The sequence below is a fragment of the Sceloporus occidentalis genome, unplaced genomic scaffold, assembly GCF_023333645.1.
Source record: "Sceloporus occidentalis isolate IW3139 unplaced genomic scaffold, rSceOcc1.0.p SCAF_10, whole genome shotgun sequence".
In the NCBI taxonomy this organism is placed as follows: Eukaryota; Metazoa; Chordata; class Lepidosauria; order Squamata; family Phrynosomatidae; genus Sceloporus; species Sceloporus occidentalis.
The window spans coordinates 20,179,796-20,196,363 of NW_028316990.1; the positions used below are offsets into that span (position 1 = coordinate 20,179,796).

At 43.1% G+C, this 16,568-nt stretch overlaps 2 protein-coding genes across 5 annotated transcripts in view; one reads left to right on the forward strand and one right to left on the reverse strand.

The window, feature by feature from the left end:
- LOC149306060 (copine-2) overlaps positions 1-5,504 on the forward strand; it is a 43,764-nt gene extending 38,260 nt beyond the window's left edge. For all 3 annotated transcript variants that reach the window (XM_089476943.1, XM_089476942.1, XM_089476941.1), the window contains exons 12-16: positions 1,304-1,358; positions 2,459-2,510; positions 3,185-3,318; positions 3,913-4,149; positions 4,904-5,504. In XM_089476943.1, the coding sequence (XP_089333069.1) occupies positions 1,304-1,358; positions 2,459-2,510; positions 3,185-3,318; positions 3,913-4,149; positions 4,904-5,011 (586 nt within the window). In that variant the 3' untranslated portion in view covers positions 5,012-5,504. The remainder of the gene's footprint in view (positions 1-1,303; positions 1,359-2,458; positions 2,511-3,184; positions 3,319-3,912; positions 4,150-4,903) is intronic.
- A 58-nt stretch (positions 5,505-5,562) lies between these two features.
- Positions 5,563-16,471, reverse strand: LOC149306061 (PSME3-interacting protein-like). Of its 2 annotated transcripts, none has more exons than XM_089476945.1 (7): positions 16,401-16,471; positions 14,946-15,089; positions 14,043-14,141; positions 13,402-13,524; positions 11,955-12,087; positions 11,427-11,494; positions 5,563-9,072 (listed from the first exon to the last, which is right to left on the reverse strand). In XM_089476945.1, the coding sequence occupies exons 2-7, from the start codon at positions 15,073-15,075 to the stop codon at positions 8,852-8,854; spliced, it is 774 nt and encodes a 257-aa protein (XP_089333071.1). In that variant the 5' UTR covers positions 15,076-15,089; positions 16,401-16,471; the 3' UTR covers positions 5,563-8,851. The 2 variants fall into 2 exon arrangements, with proteins under 2 accessions (XP_089333071.1, XP_089333070.1); XM_089476944.1 differs by having other exon boundaries at positions 5,563-9,075.
- Between the last annotated feature and the right edge of the window lie 97 nt (positions 16,472-16,568).

The following is a 16,568-nucleotide window of genomic DNA, read 5'->3' on the forward strand; positions in this document are numbered from 1 at the left end:
TTGCAAGTGCGATGCTCCACCAGTACAGGGCATCAGTGCATTGGTGTGCGAGTGATACATTGGCAAAACACAATTATAGGGGGGCCCCATACATGCTTGCTTCACCCCTTTCACCCTATGACCCCTTGTTAGACTGTCTGGTTTGTGTACTATATATACTTATGTATAAGTTTAGAAATTTAGGTTAAAAAATTGAGCCAAAAAACCTGAGTTTACTTATCCATGGATCAATGTAAGTACTGTATTTTAACTCTCATACACACACACTCTCTCATCCATCCAGCCTTAAGACTGAGTACAAATAGTTATGTCTGCTGGAATTGTGTAAGTTCTTTGGCATTGTTTTGCTTTGCTTTGTCCTTTGCATCCTTCATTACATGCCCCTAGGTTTTACCCTCGACTTATCCATGGGTCATATCAAAATCCATCATTTTGGCCCCAAAGCCTGCCCTTGATTTATATATGAGGTCGACTTATAGTTGAATATATGTGGTATGTTGCAATTACATCCATTGGAGTTGTCACATTTTAATTTCTTTGCTTTGCCGCAGCCCCGCACATGCATCAGGGCAGCGGCGAAGATGCACATTTTCCACCTTGAGTCTGACTACCCAGCTTCTTTTTGCTCCGGTATTTAGCCCTGGAGCATGGCTTCGGCCTAGTTTCCAGCCACTTTTGAGGTGTGCGTCATCTAAACACCTTGCCTTCAAAGCATCTGGAAGCCGCTTTCTTTGGCCCATCTGTTTCACCCCATAAAGAATGGATCTATGAAGCCACTAGCTGGGGTAACTTAAATGGAGCTCTGGGTTCAGAGGCACTCTCTCAGCTATTGATCTGGGCAATCTGTGGTGACTTTGGACTTTGGGATTTTGGATTTCCAAATAAGAGATACTCAACCTGTGTAAATATGCAGAGGTACCTCTATGCAACACTCTTCCAGAACAGTGACATTCTGCAACACAGGTCAATTGTGCCATTATGCAGTTTGCAACTGCAATGTGCAACATTGATGTGCAATTCACAGCCACAGTGAGCATCTACAGTGTAACTGTAGGTGTTACTGAGGTGTACCTCCACTTCTTCCACTATTACGGAATACATTTATGGCACCATAATGAATAATTTACCCCATTTGCATAGCGTGACTTATGCATGCATATGTCAGGATGCCAGCCATTCTCTGGCGCAGAGCTGAACGTCCTGGTAAACCTTTTACGAATTTATTTTTAAAGGATGTCCAGCCCTGGCTAAATTCATATTCATTTTCTCCTTTACTTTCTCATTCTTTTCTTTTTCATTGTAGAGATAAAATGTTTCCTGCCTTGGGTTTTGGGGCCCAGTTGCCACCTGACTGGAAGGTAAATATAGTTCTGTCGCTGCAGACTTTTTCATGCTTACAGTGCGCATTACCTTTGCTAGAATGGAGCATTGGGCAACTCCTTTTTCATCCAAAAAACATGCAGGGGTACCTGCGCTGGCCATATAGCAAATCATAACAAAACCTCACCAAACAGTGATACCTTTATTGGCCAACCGAAATGTACAATATACTTGTTGCAAGCTTTCGAAGCTCCACTGATGCTTCTTTAACAGGCAAAGTGCCAGATTTATATGCCTCCACCTCTTTCTTCAAGAGCATCTTCTTAATTTTTGCCCCAACCAAAACCCGGCTGAGGGCCATCCGCATTGATTCCAATGGACCGCCCAGAACAAAGCCCAAATGCAGCCATTGTGCCGCAAGGACCAGAAATAGAAACAGGGATGATGGTTAAAGATAAGAGAGGGATAAATCATTTGCTTTGTTCTTCTGATGCTCTCCTGTTGCCATGGTGCCGCAAAATGCTTTTGCAAAGAGATGATGTGAATAAGATATTTGGCGCACAAGGAGTCCTGTTGGAAATGTCAGGGAACGTCTTGAAAAGCTAAGCGCTCAGCAGCAAGAACAGCAAACAGCCTTCTTGGGAGGCACTGAGTAATAATAATAATAACAATAATAGTAATAATCCTGCTTTTTTTTCCAGCTCGGGATCCAAGGTGGCTTATGACAGGTTTTCAAAATAGCACACAGTTAAAAATTCACCAAACATAGAAGTTCAAAAGTGATTAAACTATTACAAAATTAAAGTTGGCACTTTTACTTAACACAGTTTTATGTATACTTAGCTAAATAGCAGAGGCACTAAGAAACCCTGTTAACTTTGAAGATGTGTATCCAACAGTGTGATGTGCATCAGTGTGCCATGGACATTTTTATGGCTAATCTTTATAAGCTGCTGAAGAGTAACCTTTTGGGCTGAAAAGTGAGGTTACCTAAGTACATAGTAACTTGGCCCTTGGAACGGGGCATTAAGAAAACACTGTAAGAACATACCTTGAAAATTCAGTGCCTTGTCATATATTTCATGAGCTGTTTTTAAAAAAGCCCATTTTAATCCCCTTTTTAATTTCTCCCTTCTAGGTTTCTCATGAGTTTGCCATTAATTTCAACCCCACCAACCCTTTTTGCCTTGGTAAGTGATATGTGTTCATTCAGAGAGCTTCCAAGGGCTTACTCAAGAATTCCACACATTGAAAAAGACACAAAACCCTATTAATGTGATAGGGTTAATTGCTAGACAATGATCTTTTCCTTTCCTTCCTTCTTAAATCTTCATCCCTGTTTGCAGATTGGTGAATATACAGTAGGCCCTTGGTATCCGCTGCATTTTGGTTTCAGGATACCAAAATCCATGGATGCCCAAATCCCATTAAATGCAATGTGCCTCTTATATAAAATGGTAAAATCAAGGTTTGCGTTTGGGGATTTATACATTTTTTGAATATTTTCAAGCCATGGATGCTTGAATCTGTGGATAAAGAATCCATGAATATGGAGGGCTGGCTGCAGTTAGATAAAATAAGGATAATAATAATAATAATTCAGAGAGGGATAATAGGGTCATCAGGTAAGACAGCAACTACAGAATATGTGGGAAGTCTTAGGCCACATCCACACAGCAGAAATAATCCAGTTTGACACAACTTTAACTGCCACAGTTCAATGCTATGGGATTCTGGAAACTGTAGTTTGTTGTAGCTCGAGAACGGAGGTCACCATGGGGCAGAAAATGGAGCTCACCTGGGTTTTGGCACCAAGAGAGAGCCCTCAAACCTTAGCTTTGTGTCCTCTTCTGCCTCTTTAAAGGTGTAGAAGGCATTGTCCAAGCCTACTCCAGCTGCCTGCCTCACATACGCTTCTATGGACCGACCAACTTCTCCCCCATCATAAACCATGTGGCTCGGTTTGCAGCCCAGGCGACACAACAACAATCGGCAACCGTAAGTTCCTGCACATTCTTGTCTTTCACATACCTCCAACATTTCATAGACGAAAACTGGGATGTGTGTGGCCAAGCAACGTCAGAGTGTGGTCAAGATGGAAAAAGTTATAAGGAAGAACACACACAAAGTTGCAGCAGTTAGTTTTTGCCTGAGTTGACTGGGAAGGGCAATATCTGCGCTCTCCTCTCCTCCACACTGACTTACCTGAATGCAAACTACTTTTCCATGTAGAATTCAGTTTGCAGCCGCTGAAGTAAGCTGAGGACAGAGAGGGAAAGTGGAAAGAGAGAGAAACTGGGACAATTTAAATGAAGCTGAAAAAGTGGGATGGCAGAGGATTAATGGACACTGTCCTTACCAAACTGGGTCTCCCAGAGTCCCAATCCAACAGTGAAAACCATTACACCACACTAGGATGCCCCAGGTTGCACCTCTACCATCTCAACATGTCCCCATACATGTCCAATGCCATAGCCAGAAATATTCCACATCTTGAGCACCCATAAAATCTAGTCTGGTGCTCAAAAACCACCACGGCCTTTTCAAGGGTCTGACCATTCCTTCCTTTGCGCTCCTTCCCCCCCCCCCCAGCAATACTTCATCCTCTTGATCATCACGGATGGCGTCATCAGTGACATGGACGAGACAAGGCACGCTGTTGTCCAGGCCTCCAAGTTGCCCATGTCCATTATCATCGTAGGGGTAGGGAACGCGGACTTTGCGGCCATGGAGTTTCTGGACGCAGACAACCGGATGCTTCGGTCCTACACGGGAGAGGAGGCCGTGCGCGACATCGTCCAGTTTGTGCCATTCCGCGAATTTCGCAGTGTGAGTACGCAAGGTTGCCCCAAGGGTCAGAGAGGGGTGGCAGGGGAGAGATACACCTAGTCTGCAAGAAATGAGGCTGGACTCAGCTACCCAGTGCCTTCCTTGGTTTTTTTCCCTCTACAAAGATATCTGAGTTCCAAATTGGGGTGCGGTGGAGGGAATATGGTCCCATGCAGAGGACCCAAATTTTAAAAAATGGAAAATATATTGCTCCTCAAAGGTGGTAGCGATGAGCAATTTCAAAATATTTTAGCTCCAAGAGTGGCCCTCAAGAAAAGGACTGTAGCTCCATTGCAGGTGCCTGCAGCTTTCCTACATAAGATTCATATATCATTTCAGTATATAGGTTGTCCATTCAACTTGCAGCTGGATGGGTGAAATGACTAGGATGGAAAGCTCTGTTTGTATCTACACTGTAGAAAGATGCAGTTTTACATCCCTTTAACTGCTAGGTCTCCCATCCTACAGAATTCTGGCATTTGTAGTTTGGTGATGCACCAGCACTTTTTAGCAGAGAAGGCGAAAGCCTTTCTAGAACCACAGATCACAGGATTTCATAGGATGGAGCTACAACACTTAAAGTGGTGTCAAGCTGCATTATTTCTACAGTGTGGATGCACGTTAGGTTGGATGAAGATTCCCCATCTGCTGCTTCAGCTTTTGCAATGGCTGGTTTATAAAATACCTTGTGGCGCACTGTTAGAGCAATGCCAAATGTTCACATGGGACCCATGGTGCCATTCTTGTGTTTCAGGCGCCGAAGGAGACCCTGGCCAAAGCCGTCTTGGCGGAGCTCCCACAGCAAGTGGTCCAGTATTTCAAGCAACAGAACTTGTCCCCCATCAATTCAGAACCAGCGTAAGGCCAGATCTGTCACTCTTTGCCTGCATGTCCCCCCAAAACTTGTCAGTGCCAAGCTGCATGTCTCATGTGGTTTCAGACAATCTGTACTTTTTATTTCACTGAGTTAATTTAAAAACAAGCCAAACCCAGATCTCCCTGAAAGTTCAACATGCAACACAAGCAGCAGCAGCAGCATCTGGACCTGTGCTCAAAATTCCTGGGCCAAACAAAACAAACACCCCACCTTTTGTCAATACAGGATGTTTCTCCTTCTGTTACGGCAAGTACCAACTTTTAAGTATTTGAATGTACTTTGTATGAGTTTTTTTCTGTGTGGAACGAAACATTTTTACAAGCCGTGAAATTCTCGCTATCTCAGTGCCCAAAGAAACGTGGACAAGTTCATGGATGTGTCGTACTCGTACCTCTCATGCGCGCTCTCTCTCTCCGTTTTTATACTGTGTACATGTTCTATTTGTTATACTCAGGTTAATAAACAAACTTGGACTCTTTGCAGAACCCTCATGTGGTCTCTCCTGAGCTCTCGCGGTCAAAGTCTGGTCACTAAGCAGAACGGTCAAGAAATACATTTTCGACACTTCTGTCTTAAAAGGATCAAGTCCTGCCAGAGACTTCCCACCCATAAGTTTCCTTCTGAGCAGCAATGGTCAAAGTCTCCCCTAATTTTGAAAATGGGGGGATTGTTTAAAAGCAGTTGGATGGCTAGGAACCACAGGTGTGACAAAATAACAAAACTCTGAATTAGTGGACAGAAAAATCAATGTGGCATACTGTGACTGCCCCCAGCACAACAACTCTTTGCCCTCTATCCCATTTGTAAAAGTTACTTTTTTGAGTCAACTGTTCTCAGAAACATGCAAACATGTGGCGGCTAATGGAGCGCACTAAAGAATCAGCATGTGTTTTATAGACTGCAGCAAAGCATTTGATTGTATAGATCACGAAAAGCTATGCAAGGCAGTCAAAGACATGGGGATGCCACTATATCTGATAGTCCTGATGAGGAATCTGTACCAAGGACAAGAGGCCACCGTCGGAACAGAATTCGGGGGAACAGAGTGGTTCCCAATAGGCAAAGGGGTCACCCTGCTTGCTTAATTTATATGCTGAAAACATCCTAAGAAAAGCAGGATTAGAATCAGAAAAAGGAGGAGTGAAGATAGGAGGAAGCAACATTAACAACCTAAAAGATGCAGACAATGATACCATAATATTAGCAGAAGACATTCAGGAATTGAAAGAGTTAATAAGGAGGGTCAAAGATGAAAGTGAAAAGGCAGGTCTGATGCTGAACATAAAGAAAACAAAAATAAGGACCATAGAAGAAATTCCATCTAGATAACAAGGAAATTGAAATAAAGAATTCCCATATCTAGGATCAAACATTGACCAAAATGGGGACTGCAGCCAAGAAATAAGAAGAAGGTTTGGAATGGGAAGGGGAGCTATGAAAGAACTGGAAAAGAGATTCAAGAGCAAAGACATACGACTGAGCATTGAAGTCGGAATGAGAGCAGGACAGTGAAGGAAACAGACAGAAAGAAAACCAACTCCTTTGAAATGTGGGGCTAGAGAAAAGGACTTAGGATGATCCCATGGACAGCCAAGAAGATCAACAAATGGGTTCTTGAACAGATCAGACCAGGGCTCTTTGGAAGCAAAGATGATCAAGTTGAGACCATCGTACTTTGGCCACATCATGAGAAGGTACGAATCACTAGAAAAAACAATAATGTTAGGAAAGGTAGAGGGTAGATGAAGAAAGAGAGGAAAACCACAAACTAGATGGATAGACTTGATCAGGGGGGGTTATTATGGGTAAGGGCTTATTGCAGCATCTGGGCAAGACTGCAGTGGAGGATAGGGATTCTTGGAGAGGTCTCATCAAAAGGGTTGCCATGAGTCGGAACCGACTCAAGGGCAGTTAACAACAACAACAATTCCCAGAACTCCCCAGCTATCATGATCACTCTTCTACCCAGTGGCTGAAATATTCTGGAAGTTGTAGTCTCCCCTCCCAAATTTTTCCCCAAGCTCTAATCACCTTGGTCCACAAAGAGGCTAAAAAGGAAGCATGCTACCTGCCTCCCTCACAGTATATTTTAGGGGAGGGATTAGGAAGACAGCAGCCTCCATCCATAGCAGAAATCTCTTTTGAGCTTGCTTGAGTGACTGATCTTAAACAGATATCTCTCTTCTCTTTCTTCCTACCCTTTGCTCTGCCACACTGCATCCGATTAGCATGCTTCCTCAATGGAGCTGTGAAGCTTGTCTCTATTAGCAGGAAGCTTCCCCATTCATCTTCTGCTCGCACTTCATTAGTTTTTAATTGACACTCCAGCTAACTGAGCAATGTCTCACCTTCCAGTGCGTCAATCAGAACATGTCTTTCTTTCTTTTTCTAGTGTGCTTTTAAAACCCAGTTGCTCTGAGGCAATTGGGCCAGAAAGGCTTTCCCATCTATTTGCCAATAACACAGAACTAGAGAGACAGAGCTAGGAAGGAAACTTTTAAGGTTCTTTATCTCTTTCTAGGAAGAGGAAAGGCAGTAAAGATTCAATCAGCAAGGCTAGAGGCAGATAAAAGTGTTGAGCAAACAATCAATAGTACATTTTCCTTTCAGGAACCAGCAGGTAACATAGGTAAACTGAATGTGTGCCCTAAGAAAGAAACCAACGAATTGGTCATGATAAACAGATGGTTCTTCAGGAATGCCTGTCCATCATTAACGTGTTTAATCATTAGTCTTTGAGGGGGGAAATATGACAGTTTTCATGGTATTAATCTTTGTAAGCATTAACATTTAACTTTTGCTTAAATAAACCCAGTAACTACAGTAAACTTAGACAATGAATGCTGTGTTCCTGTCCAACAGCATGACCAGTTTCATCCCAGGTTTGTAGAAGACATAAAGATAATCCACTCTCTTGTAAATAGTTCCTTATACTTGTAGGTAGTCAGCCTTACCATGTTCAGCCACTCTGAAAGCACACATAACCAATTCATTTTTAGAAAGCTGCATGGCAACCAAGAGGACTGATTGTACCAAGAAGTCCCTAATAACCTCTGAAGGCAGCTCATAATTCCTCAGAGCACTGCAGGCGCAATTGGGCCAGTTCAGAAATACAGAGCAGCAAGGAACCTCAGTCAATGAGAAGCCAATTAAGTACAGCAGGAAGACTGAAGGGACAATTGTGAATGGCAAGATCCAAGCTTTCTTTATATATACATATATAAAAAAAGATTAAGAGTTTCTTTAATCAGACGCCACCCTAAAACTTTTGCTAACAGTTCTCTTGGCAGTATGCACAGCTCACCATCTGCTTGGTTTTGCTCTCTCCCTGCTGCTTTTCAAGGATACATTAAAACAAGATTTAAAAACTACAAGAGAGCCAGCCCACATGGCAGCGCCTGCCAGACGCTGCCAGACATCCTACCCCCTTAATATTTCTTTGCAAAGCCAACTTGCAAACACCCCCACCAACATCATCTTTTTGTTCGCATTTAAAAAAAGAACAAGATTACACCTATCTACCCATCCTTACCCTTGAACTGCAAGGACTCAAAGCCTTATTGCCTCTACATCCTCCGCTGGATGAAAATTCGCTGAACAAAATCCCCTGTTGCCCCATCTATACTCCCTCCCAAACCCAAAGACAGTTTTGGGGGAAGGGAGAAGAGAGAGACATATCCACAAAAACAGCTTCAGTACATTATTTTGGTATTGGGAGGAAGAACAGACAGGAGAAAAGTAATATGCTCGGAAGATGACTGGATGACAAAGAAAGCATTTGTTTTAACAAGTCCCACCCAAGCACCTAAGGGATTGAGATGAATCCTACAGCGGGTTGTCGAAGAAATTGCTGCCGCGAAAGACAGAGGAGACGATCTTGCCAGTGGAGTTGATGGTGCCTTCGCTGTCTGAGCTGGACTCGGAGTCACTGCTTCCGGAGTAGGCTCCCAGGCCGGGCAGGATCCCAATGCAGACGGCCGCCGAGGGGCAGTGGAGGGCGGAGACACTCATGGAGCTGCTGCTGCCCAGAGGAATGCAAGACGCGGCTTCTTTGCAAGGAGAAAGAAAGCAAGAAAGAAAAGCAGGTTACCAAGGAAAGACAAGAAGGAAAGTTGCAAGGCATGCTTCTGGTTTCTGTCACATCGGAGCCGGGAACAGTGTGCAGCCGGCCCAAAGACCTGCAGCAGATCATTAACTGGCTACAAGGAGCACACAACTCCCTTGTCGCAACAATTCTACTGGGCAGAATGAAAGTGCTGGTTTGTTGTCATTGCTGTGTGCCTTCAAGTACTTTCTGACTTACAGTGACCCTATCATGGGGCTTTCTTGGAAAAATTCATTCAGAGGTGGTTTGCCATTGCCTTCCCTTGAGGCTGAGAGCATGTGACTTGCTCTAATCACCCAGTAGATTTCATGGCCAAGCTGGGAAATGAACCCTGGTCTCCAGAGTCATAGCTCAACACTCAAGCCGCCATGCCACACTGGCTCACCTTAAAATGCTGGTAATGGTCTATAAAAGCAGCCGAGTTACAGGCTACCTGAAGGACCATGCTTTCCCATATGAACCTGCCTGTGTTTTGAAAACTTCTGGAATGACTGTTCTTTCTGTCCCACCACATTCACACCTACATTTGGTGGGAACACAGGACACAGGGCCTTGTTGGTGGATGCCCCTAGGCTCTGGAATTCCTTCCCCCAGAAGCTATGGAATACGTAAGCATATATCTTTTGTATATCACTAAGAAGATGATATCCTCTGTGGGCCACCAAGTTTAAAATGTGGGTTCTCCATATTTCCCCCACCAAAAAATCCCCCAAACAACCAAAAATACCCTCTCAGTTGCACTCTTGAGAAAGAGGTAGGACACCGACCGACCTTAATGCATGGCCCTAGTCCTCATCCTAAAATTGCTATCCCTGAAAAGGTTCCAGTAGTGAGGCTTCACCATTTCAGGATGATTGTTTTTCCCAGGCTTACAGGCCATAAACAATGGCTTGAAGGCCACATGTGGCTTGTGGAGAGTGGGAGGAGATTCTAACACCTGTGCTCCATGGGAAGCCTGGGAAACCTCATAGAGCACTGGCAAAATGGCCAGGCGTAGCTACAAGGGACTGAGGACAGCTAAACCTTCCACAGCTAATTAGAACATTGCAAGTTTGCTGAACAGATGGAGAGCCAGGATGTGCCTCCGACTGCAGTTACACAACTTCTTGGGTAAGTGAAAAGCAAATGCTTGGCTCAGGGACAGTAGCTATGAAGGATGCATCTCAACCTTGCTCGCCTTTCTTGTCTCTGTGCTCTCAGCTTCCTCTAGCATGTCAACCTTAGGAAGAAGCATGAGAGGGATGCCCAGATTCTTTGTTTCTGAGCCTCTCTAGATATGCTGCACTGAGGAAACAAACAGAGGTTTCCTGGAGCAAAACAGAAATGGAGACACCTGGAAGATTCTGACCCATCATTCACAATCTGCAAGCTGGCACTTGATCTTCAAACCACAGGTATTTAAGCACAGTATATTGTGGGTTCAGAGTGTTTTGAGCTTCAGAAAGATACAAACTGGCCACAAACCTTCCAAGTCTGTTACAAGTCTGTCAAACAGCTGGCTTTCAAAGGGACAGCCCTTTTAAGTCTGTTTTAGCATTTGAGGGGAAAAAACCCAAAAGGAATCCAGTAGCATCTCAGAGATTAACTCAGAAGAAAATTCTTCTAAGCTTTCATGATTTTAATTAATTCTTCCCAGTTAGTCTCAAAGGTGCTATTGGATTCTTTTATGCCTTATTTTATGCTAAAGCTTCTGGCCTGCTAGTCTTGAAGTGCCAAAGCAAGAAACTCTGTCAATAAGACAAGAATAGTAATCTCAGTTCAAACCTTGGCTTCAGACTTTGATTTGTTAGGGACACAACAGATCAGACGACTTGGTTTGGACACAGCTCTAAGTTTTTTTCCTCCTTGTGAAGTTCTGTTTATTGAAGTCATTCCATCTGGTCTGAACAACAAACGAGCAATTTCCCCATGTCTAAAGATGTTTCCTTATAAATGCTAAGCCAGAATCGACCATTTCATGTGAACATAAGCCAGAGAGGAAACATATGGTATCATCTTTGCCCTCTCTAACCAGTAAACAGGACTCAAGGCACATCCTACATGAACACCCTGCTCCATCCAACCATAAAACAACAGCTTTCTTGAAATAGGCTGGGCAACTACCTGCTGGGGATGCTCTAGTTGGAGTTCCTGCACTGAGCGGGGAGTTGCATTCGATGGCCTAAGTCCTTTCGACTCTATGACTCCCCTCCTTACAAACAACTAGTGAGATGTTTGCAAGGACAACGTCACCAGTGCACAGCCCCCTAAAAAGCCATTGAACCACATGATTTCCTGTCTGATGAACACACATACCTGGAGCCTTGTCATGGTCAGGATCTGGGTCAAGCTTCAGTCTCTTCACACTGTTGGCACCATCGGAACTGCAAAGCAATGCAACAACAAAAAGAGCCTTGAACTTTGAAGTGTCAACACATGTGAGAAGTTTCACTGACCATGTCTCCATGCATCCTCAGTACAAGGAGGGGGGATGCACTGCATTTGTTCGCCAAACAAAAGTTATGCTTTCCTGGACCCTATCACTGAACTTCAGAGGCTGTGGGAAGTCTCCAGCGTGATCATGGAGGGATATTCTAGCCCATCTCCCCAATTCAGAGTTGGGGCTGGTCTTTGCTGTGCCCAGTTCCCCACCAAAGAATGGATTTTGGCTAAGACAACTGGCTTTGTGGCTTCCAAAAGAACAAACACTACAGGCTGAGTCTCCCCTATTCAAAATTCTGAAATCCAAAATATTCCAAAAACCAAAACTTCTTGCATGGGTGGCTGAGAGAGTGACACCTTTGCTTTCAGATAGTTCCATGCACATCTTCATGCAAAGCCTACCTTCTATGTTTCACAGCTCCTGCCAATAGCTTTGCTTGAGAGAACTTGCTCTTGCCTTCTACGGATTTCACTGACAGCTTCTTCTCCGCCTCCTTCTTCAGGTCAGCACTGACCCCCACTTTGGCCAAAGTACTGTGAATTCAAGGTTAAGGCTCAAAAGGCACTTGAGGAGGGGACTGGAGTGGAAGGGTATTTAGACCTTAGACCTTGGGGGAATTTCTTCCCAATGCAAATATTAGCCTTGGATAGGGACTTCCCTGAAGATCAAAGCAGAATACCAAAAGGTTAAATAACCTCTCCATGTTCTCTGTGAACCCAGTATTTATCATCTTCTGTCAACTAATGCTCTTTTGTTTTTAAAACCTCACAGACTAAATGCAAACATACATTTACTATTGCCTGCACTCTGGCCCTTATTTGACTGGAATGCTCTCCACCACATTTAAGATAACTCCCTGATGCCATCTTGTGGAGAATTATGCTGACAGAATGAGGAAAAGTCATTTGGAAAATTCAAAATAACCCCTCAAACCTAATCTTCTAAATGGACAACTGGAGAGTTATTACAGCATGTCTACCTGCTACAACTGAGGCCATAAAGCAAGTGTCCAATAACTCACAGGCAACCCACTGCTAGATGCACTGCAGCTCCATCCCAAATCATGCAAGTCAGCTGCTGCTCACACCTTTGTTTTTCACATCCAGTGTCCCCTTCTGTGCTGGAAAATTCTTGTTTGGGCAGGCTTCACACGCAACCAAGGACCCATGCCAGGCAAATGCCAGGATAAACACATTCCTCTGCCAGACACAAAGGCAACACTGAGGAACCCAGCTGCCCTCCAGCAAGGCACTGCTGGACTTGGATGACTGAATGAGCACAGCAGTCCTGTTGCCTTCATGCTCCCCAAAGCAAACCCCTAAGCAGGAACTAAATATAAATCCCAGCTGTCATCCTTGATACATCAAGTGTAAGTAAAAACAGGCACAGAAGACCAGTAAACATATGGAGATGGAGCCATTTTGTGACTATCTGCACCATGCCTGCCTCTGAATGCAAGCAGGGGCTCCCTTCTTGCCATCCGTTTCAAGTGATCACATAATTGCTCCCAGGCAGCATCTTTTTGCCTCAGACAAAAAGAAAGGGCAAAGGGGAGAGATTTTCTGCTACACTTAATCAGGCAATACTCAAATTCAAGGGAGGGAGGAATGGGTCTTAAAAAACCAGAAACAAATGTCTTTAAAAACCAAGCACTTCCCACTAAGGAAAAACGGTGCGCCAATGAGCACAAGACATCTACTGGTGTCCTGGTTCTCCATGGAGAAGAGGGAACTGAGCAAACCCTTGGTCTTCAGTTCACATTCACCCCTATTCAGAGCTGAAAAGTTCGCCTGCCCCTTTTTAGCTCTCAAGCCAGAACAAGAACAAGAAGCATCAACGACAAGGATATTCTGTACTCGCTGAGCTCCTTTAGGTCTTCCTCTCGACGCTGCTTTTCTATCAGCGTTTGCTGCCGTGAAACCTCATCGAGGAACTTGGTCTCGTCTTCGTCTAGGCCTCTGACCATGTTTTCTGAAGATGACAGGAGAACAGCCATGGTTACTATGACAAATCTTTGACTAGGGAGCCACTGCTATCTTGGTCCGCCATTACCGCATGGTCCCATTCCGGATTTGATGGTTCTCATTGTGCTTTAAGCAGCTAGGGAAAGCGAGGCCTGTAGGTCAAATATGGGCCCTGGGCCACACTTTTACAACCTCTAAAGCCCTGCCCCATCACTCCCAATTTAAACAAAAATTGGTGCATGTGAGAATGTGCAGGAAAAAACACTATCTACATGGCCTGCTCAGAATCCATTGGGAAGAATCCATTTCATTGCTGCAGTGGGGATGTGTGACTGTTTTGGGGAGCAAAAGACTCACACAGGGAAAACATGGGCCTGCAGGTCCCATGTGGGGTGTGAGTCAAACATCCCATAGCAAGGTTTAAAGTAAAACTCTACAGGAATCTGAGAGATGTAATGGGACTAGAGGCATGGAGTGCTGAATCTCCCTATGGCAGGATCCACAGAGGTGCTTCCTAACACTTACTAAACTTGAACTGTTCTTCAAATTCCTGCTGCTTCTTGTCTTTCTGCTCTTGGAGTCTTTCATAGAGCGATCGGGGGTCATACACTTCCTCGGGACATTCTGGGAGACGGAGAAGAAACACATTTTACAGGTAACCATTTTGAAACAAATTAATTAGGCGATCCTAATTAAACATAAGGAAAAGCATGCTGATGGTGCAAGCCATTCCACAGTGGAAAACACTACCTGGGAAAATGGAGGTTGTCAAATGGAGGTTAGACACGACACGGATGCTTTAGCTATGCATTTCTGCACTGGCAGACAGTAGGGATAAATGACCTCTATCACAGGGTTTTCCTGGCAAGATTTGTTCGGAGGGGGTTTGCCATGGCTTTCCTCTGAAGCTGAGAGAGTGTCACTCACCCAAGGTCATCCAGTGGGTTTTTTTGAGCTATGAGGCCATGTTCCAGAAGAGTTTATTGCTGACGTTTTGCCAGCATCTGTGGCTGGCATCTTCCTGGCAAAACGTCAGGAATAAACTCTTCTAGAACGTGGCCCTAAAATCCAACAAAAAACATGGATGCCAGCCATGAAAGCCTTCGACTTCATGTCATCCAGTGGGCTTCCATGGCTGAGCAGGGATTCAAACCCTGTTCCCCAGAGTCAACGTCCAGCACCCAAACCACCACACCACACTGGCTCTCAACTATTACTAAGTTGTTTACTATTACAACAAGGTGTGGCTGGGCTTAGTACCCAACTATTCCTTTGAATTAACCAACACTCTGCCTGTTGCCCTATTCGTTCTAGTTTTCTTCCAGGGCAGTATCTTGCATGAAAGTGCTGCAGGTAGGCATGGAAGTACAGCAATGCTACAAAGTCCTCCGAGAGTCTCTTTTCTGGAATCCCACGACCGTCACATACCTTCCGGGTCTTCGGGTTTCCGAACCTTCTCCCATTCCTCCTGTCTCCGCTTGCGTCGCTCTTCGAGCTCCGCCTCCGACACAAACCTCTTGTTGATCACTAGCTCAGCACTACCTTCTCCTCCATCCATGTTGGAGTAGTAGCCTGCGCGCAAAGGGAAAGGGTTAGAGTCAGGGCCATTCCTACTCTCCGCACACAAAAGGTTTGCACACATTGTAAAACTGGACAGTTTGGGTTGTACTCTAACAGCTGGAGAAGGACCCCTGAAGATCTGGGCTGCAACATCTAACCCAGGAAGGGAAGAAGGAAGGTTAAGGTTGTACTCAGAGCCAAACAGGTTATGTAATACACAGCCAGATATTGGTTTGTATTCCTATTTAGGCCTATTCCATTCCATACTAGGCCACAGGAAACAGACTACAGTATGTATATATAATCTATTGCTTGGAAGACCTTAATATTAATCTTTTCATCCTCCTCACTAAAATTCTTAAGATGATTTATTATTATTATTATTATTATTATTATTATATTCTTCTTAAGAGGGTGTACTATATTTATTTTTATTACTGTAAAATAATATATTATTGTTATTATTGATATTATTATTATATTTTTTTCTTCCTGAGGCGATATATTATAATATACATTATATTATATATTATAATATTCTTCTTAAGAGGGCATGCTATATTAATTATTATTATTGTAAGAAAATATATTATTATTATTTCTTCCTGAGGTGATACATTATTATATTTTATTATATTCTTTTTATGAGGGCATACTATATTATTATTATCTTTAGTATTATATTTTTTTCTTCCTGAGACGATATATTATAATATACATTATATTATATATTATAATATTCTTCTTATGAGGGCATGCTATATTAATTATTATTATTATTTGTTATAAAATAATATATTATTACATTTTTCTTCCTGAGATGATATATTATCATAACCCTCTTTAGGGGACGTATTATTAATATTGCTCTTGTTATTTCTTCCTGAGACAATATATTATTTATTATATTATAGTATAATATTATATATTATTTGCATTCTTTTTCTTAAGATGATATATTATTATACTCTTCTTCTTTAAGACGACATATGATATTAGTATTATAATTATTAATTATTATGCTTTTTCTTCTTGAGGTGATATTATATACATATATATATATATATGTACATATATATATATATATATAACATATTATATAATATATATCTATAATATATAAATATATATTATAGAATATAATATATATATATATATATATGTAATATATATGTAATATATAGATATAGATATAGATATAGATATACACACACACATTTTCCCCTTAGGATAGCATTAATTCTTATGTACTGTTGTTATTATTACTATTATGGCATCCCTTCCTAAATGCCCCCAAAGTCTCCCTTAAACCGCAGCACCCACCTTTCCGCCATGGACTCTCCCTCAGCCAGGCCTTTCCCCGCCTCCTCCGCCCTCCCACCAATCACAGCCCTCCTCGCCAGGGCCACTTCCTAGCCTTCCCCCAAACCGACCAATCACAGCCCGGTTTCTCTTTTTTTCCCGACCCGCCCCCTTTTTTATAATCCAGTC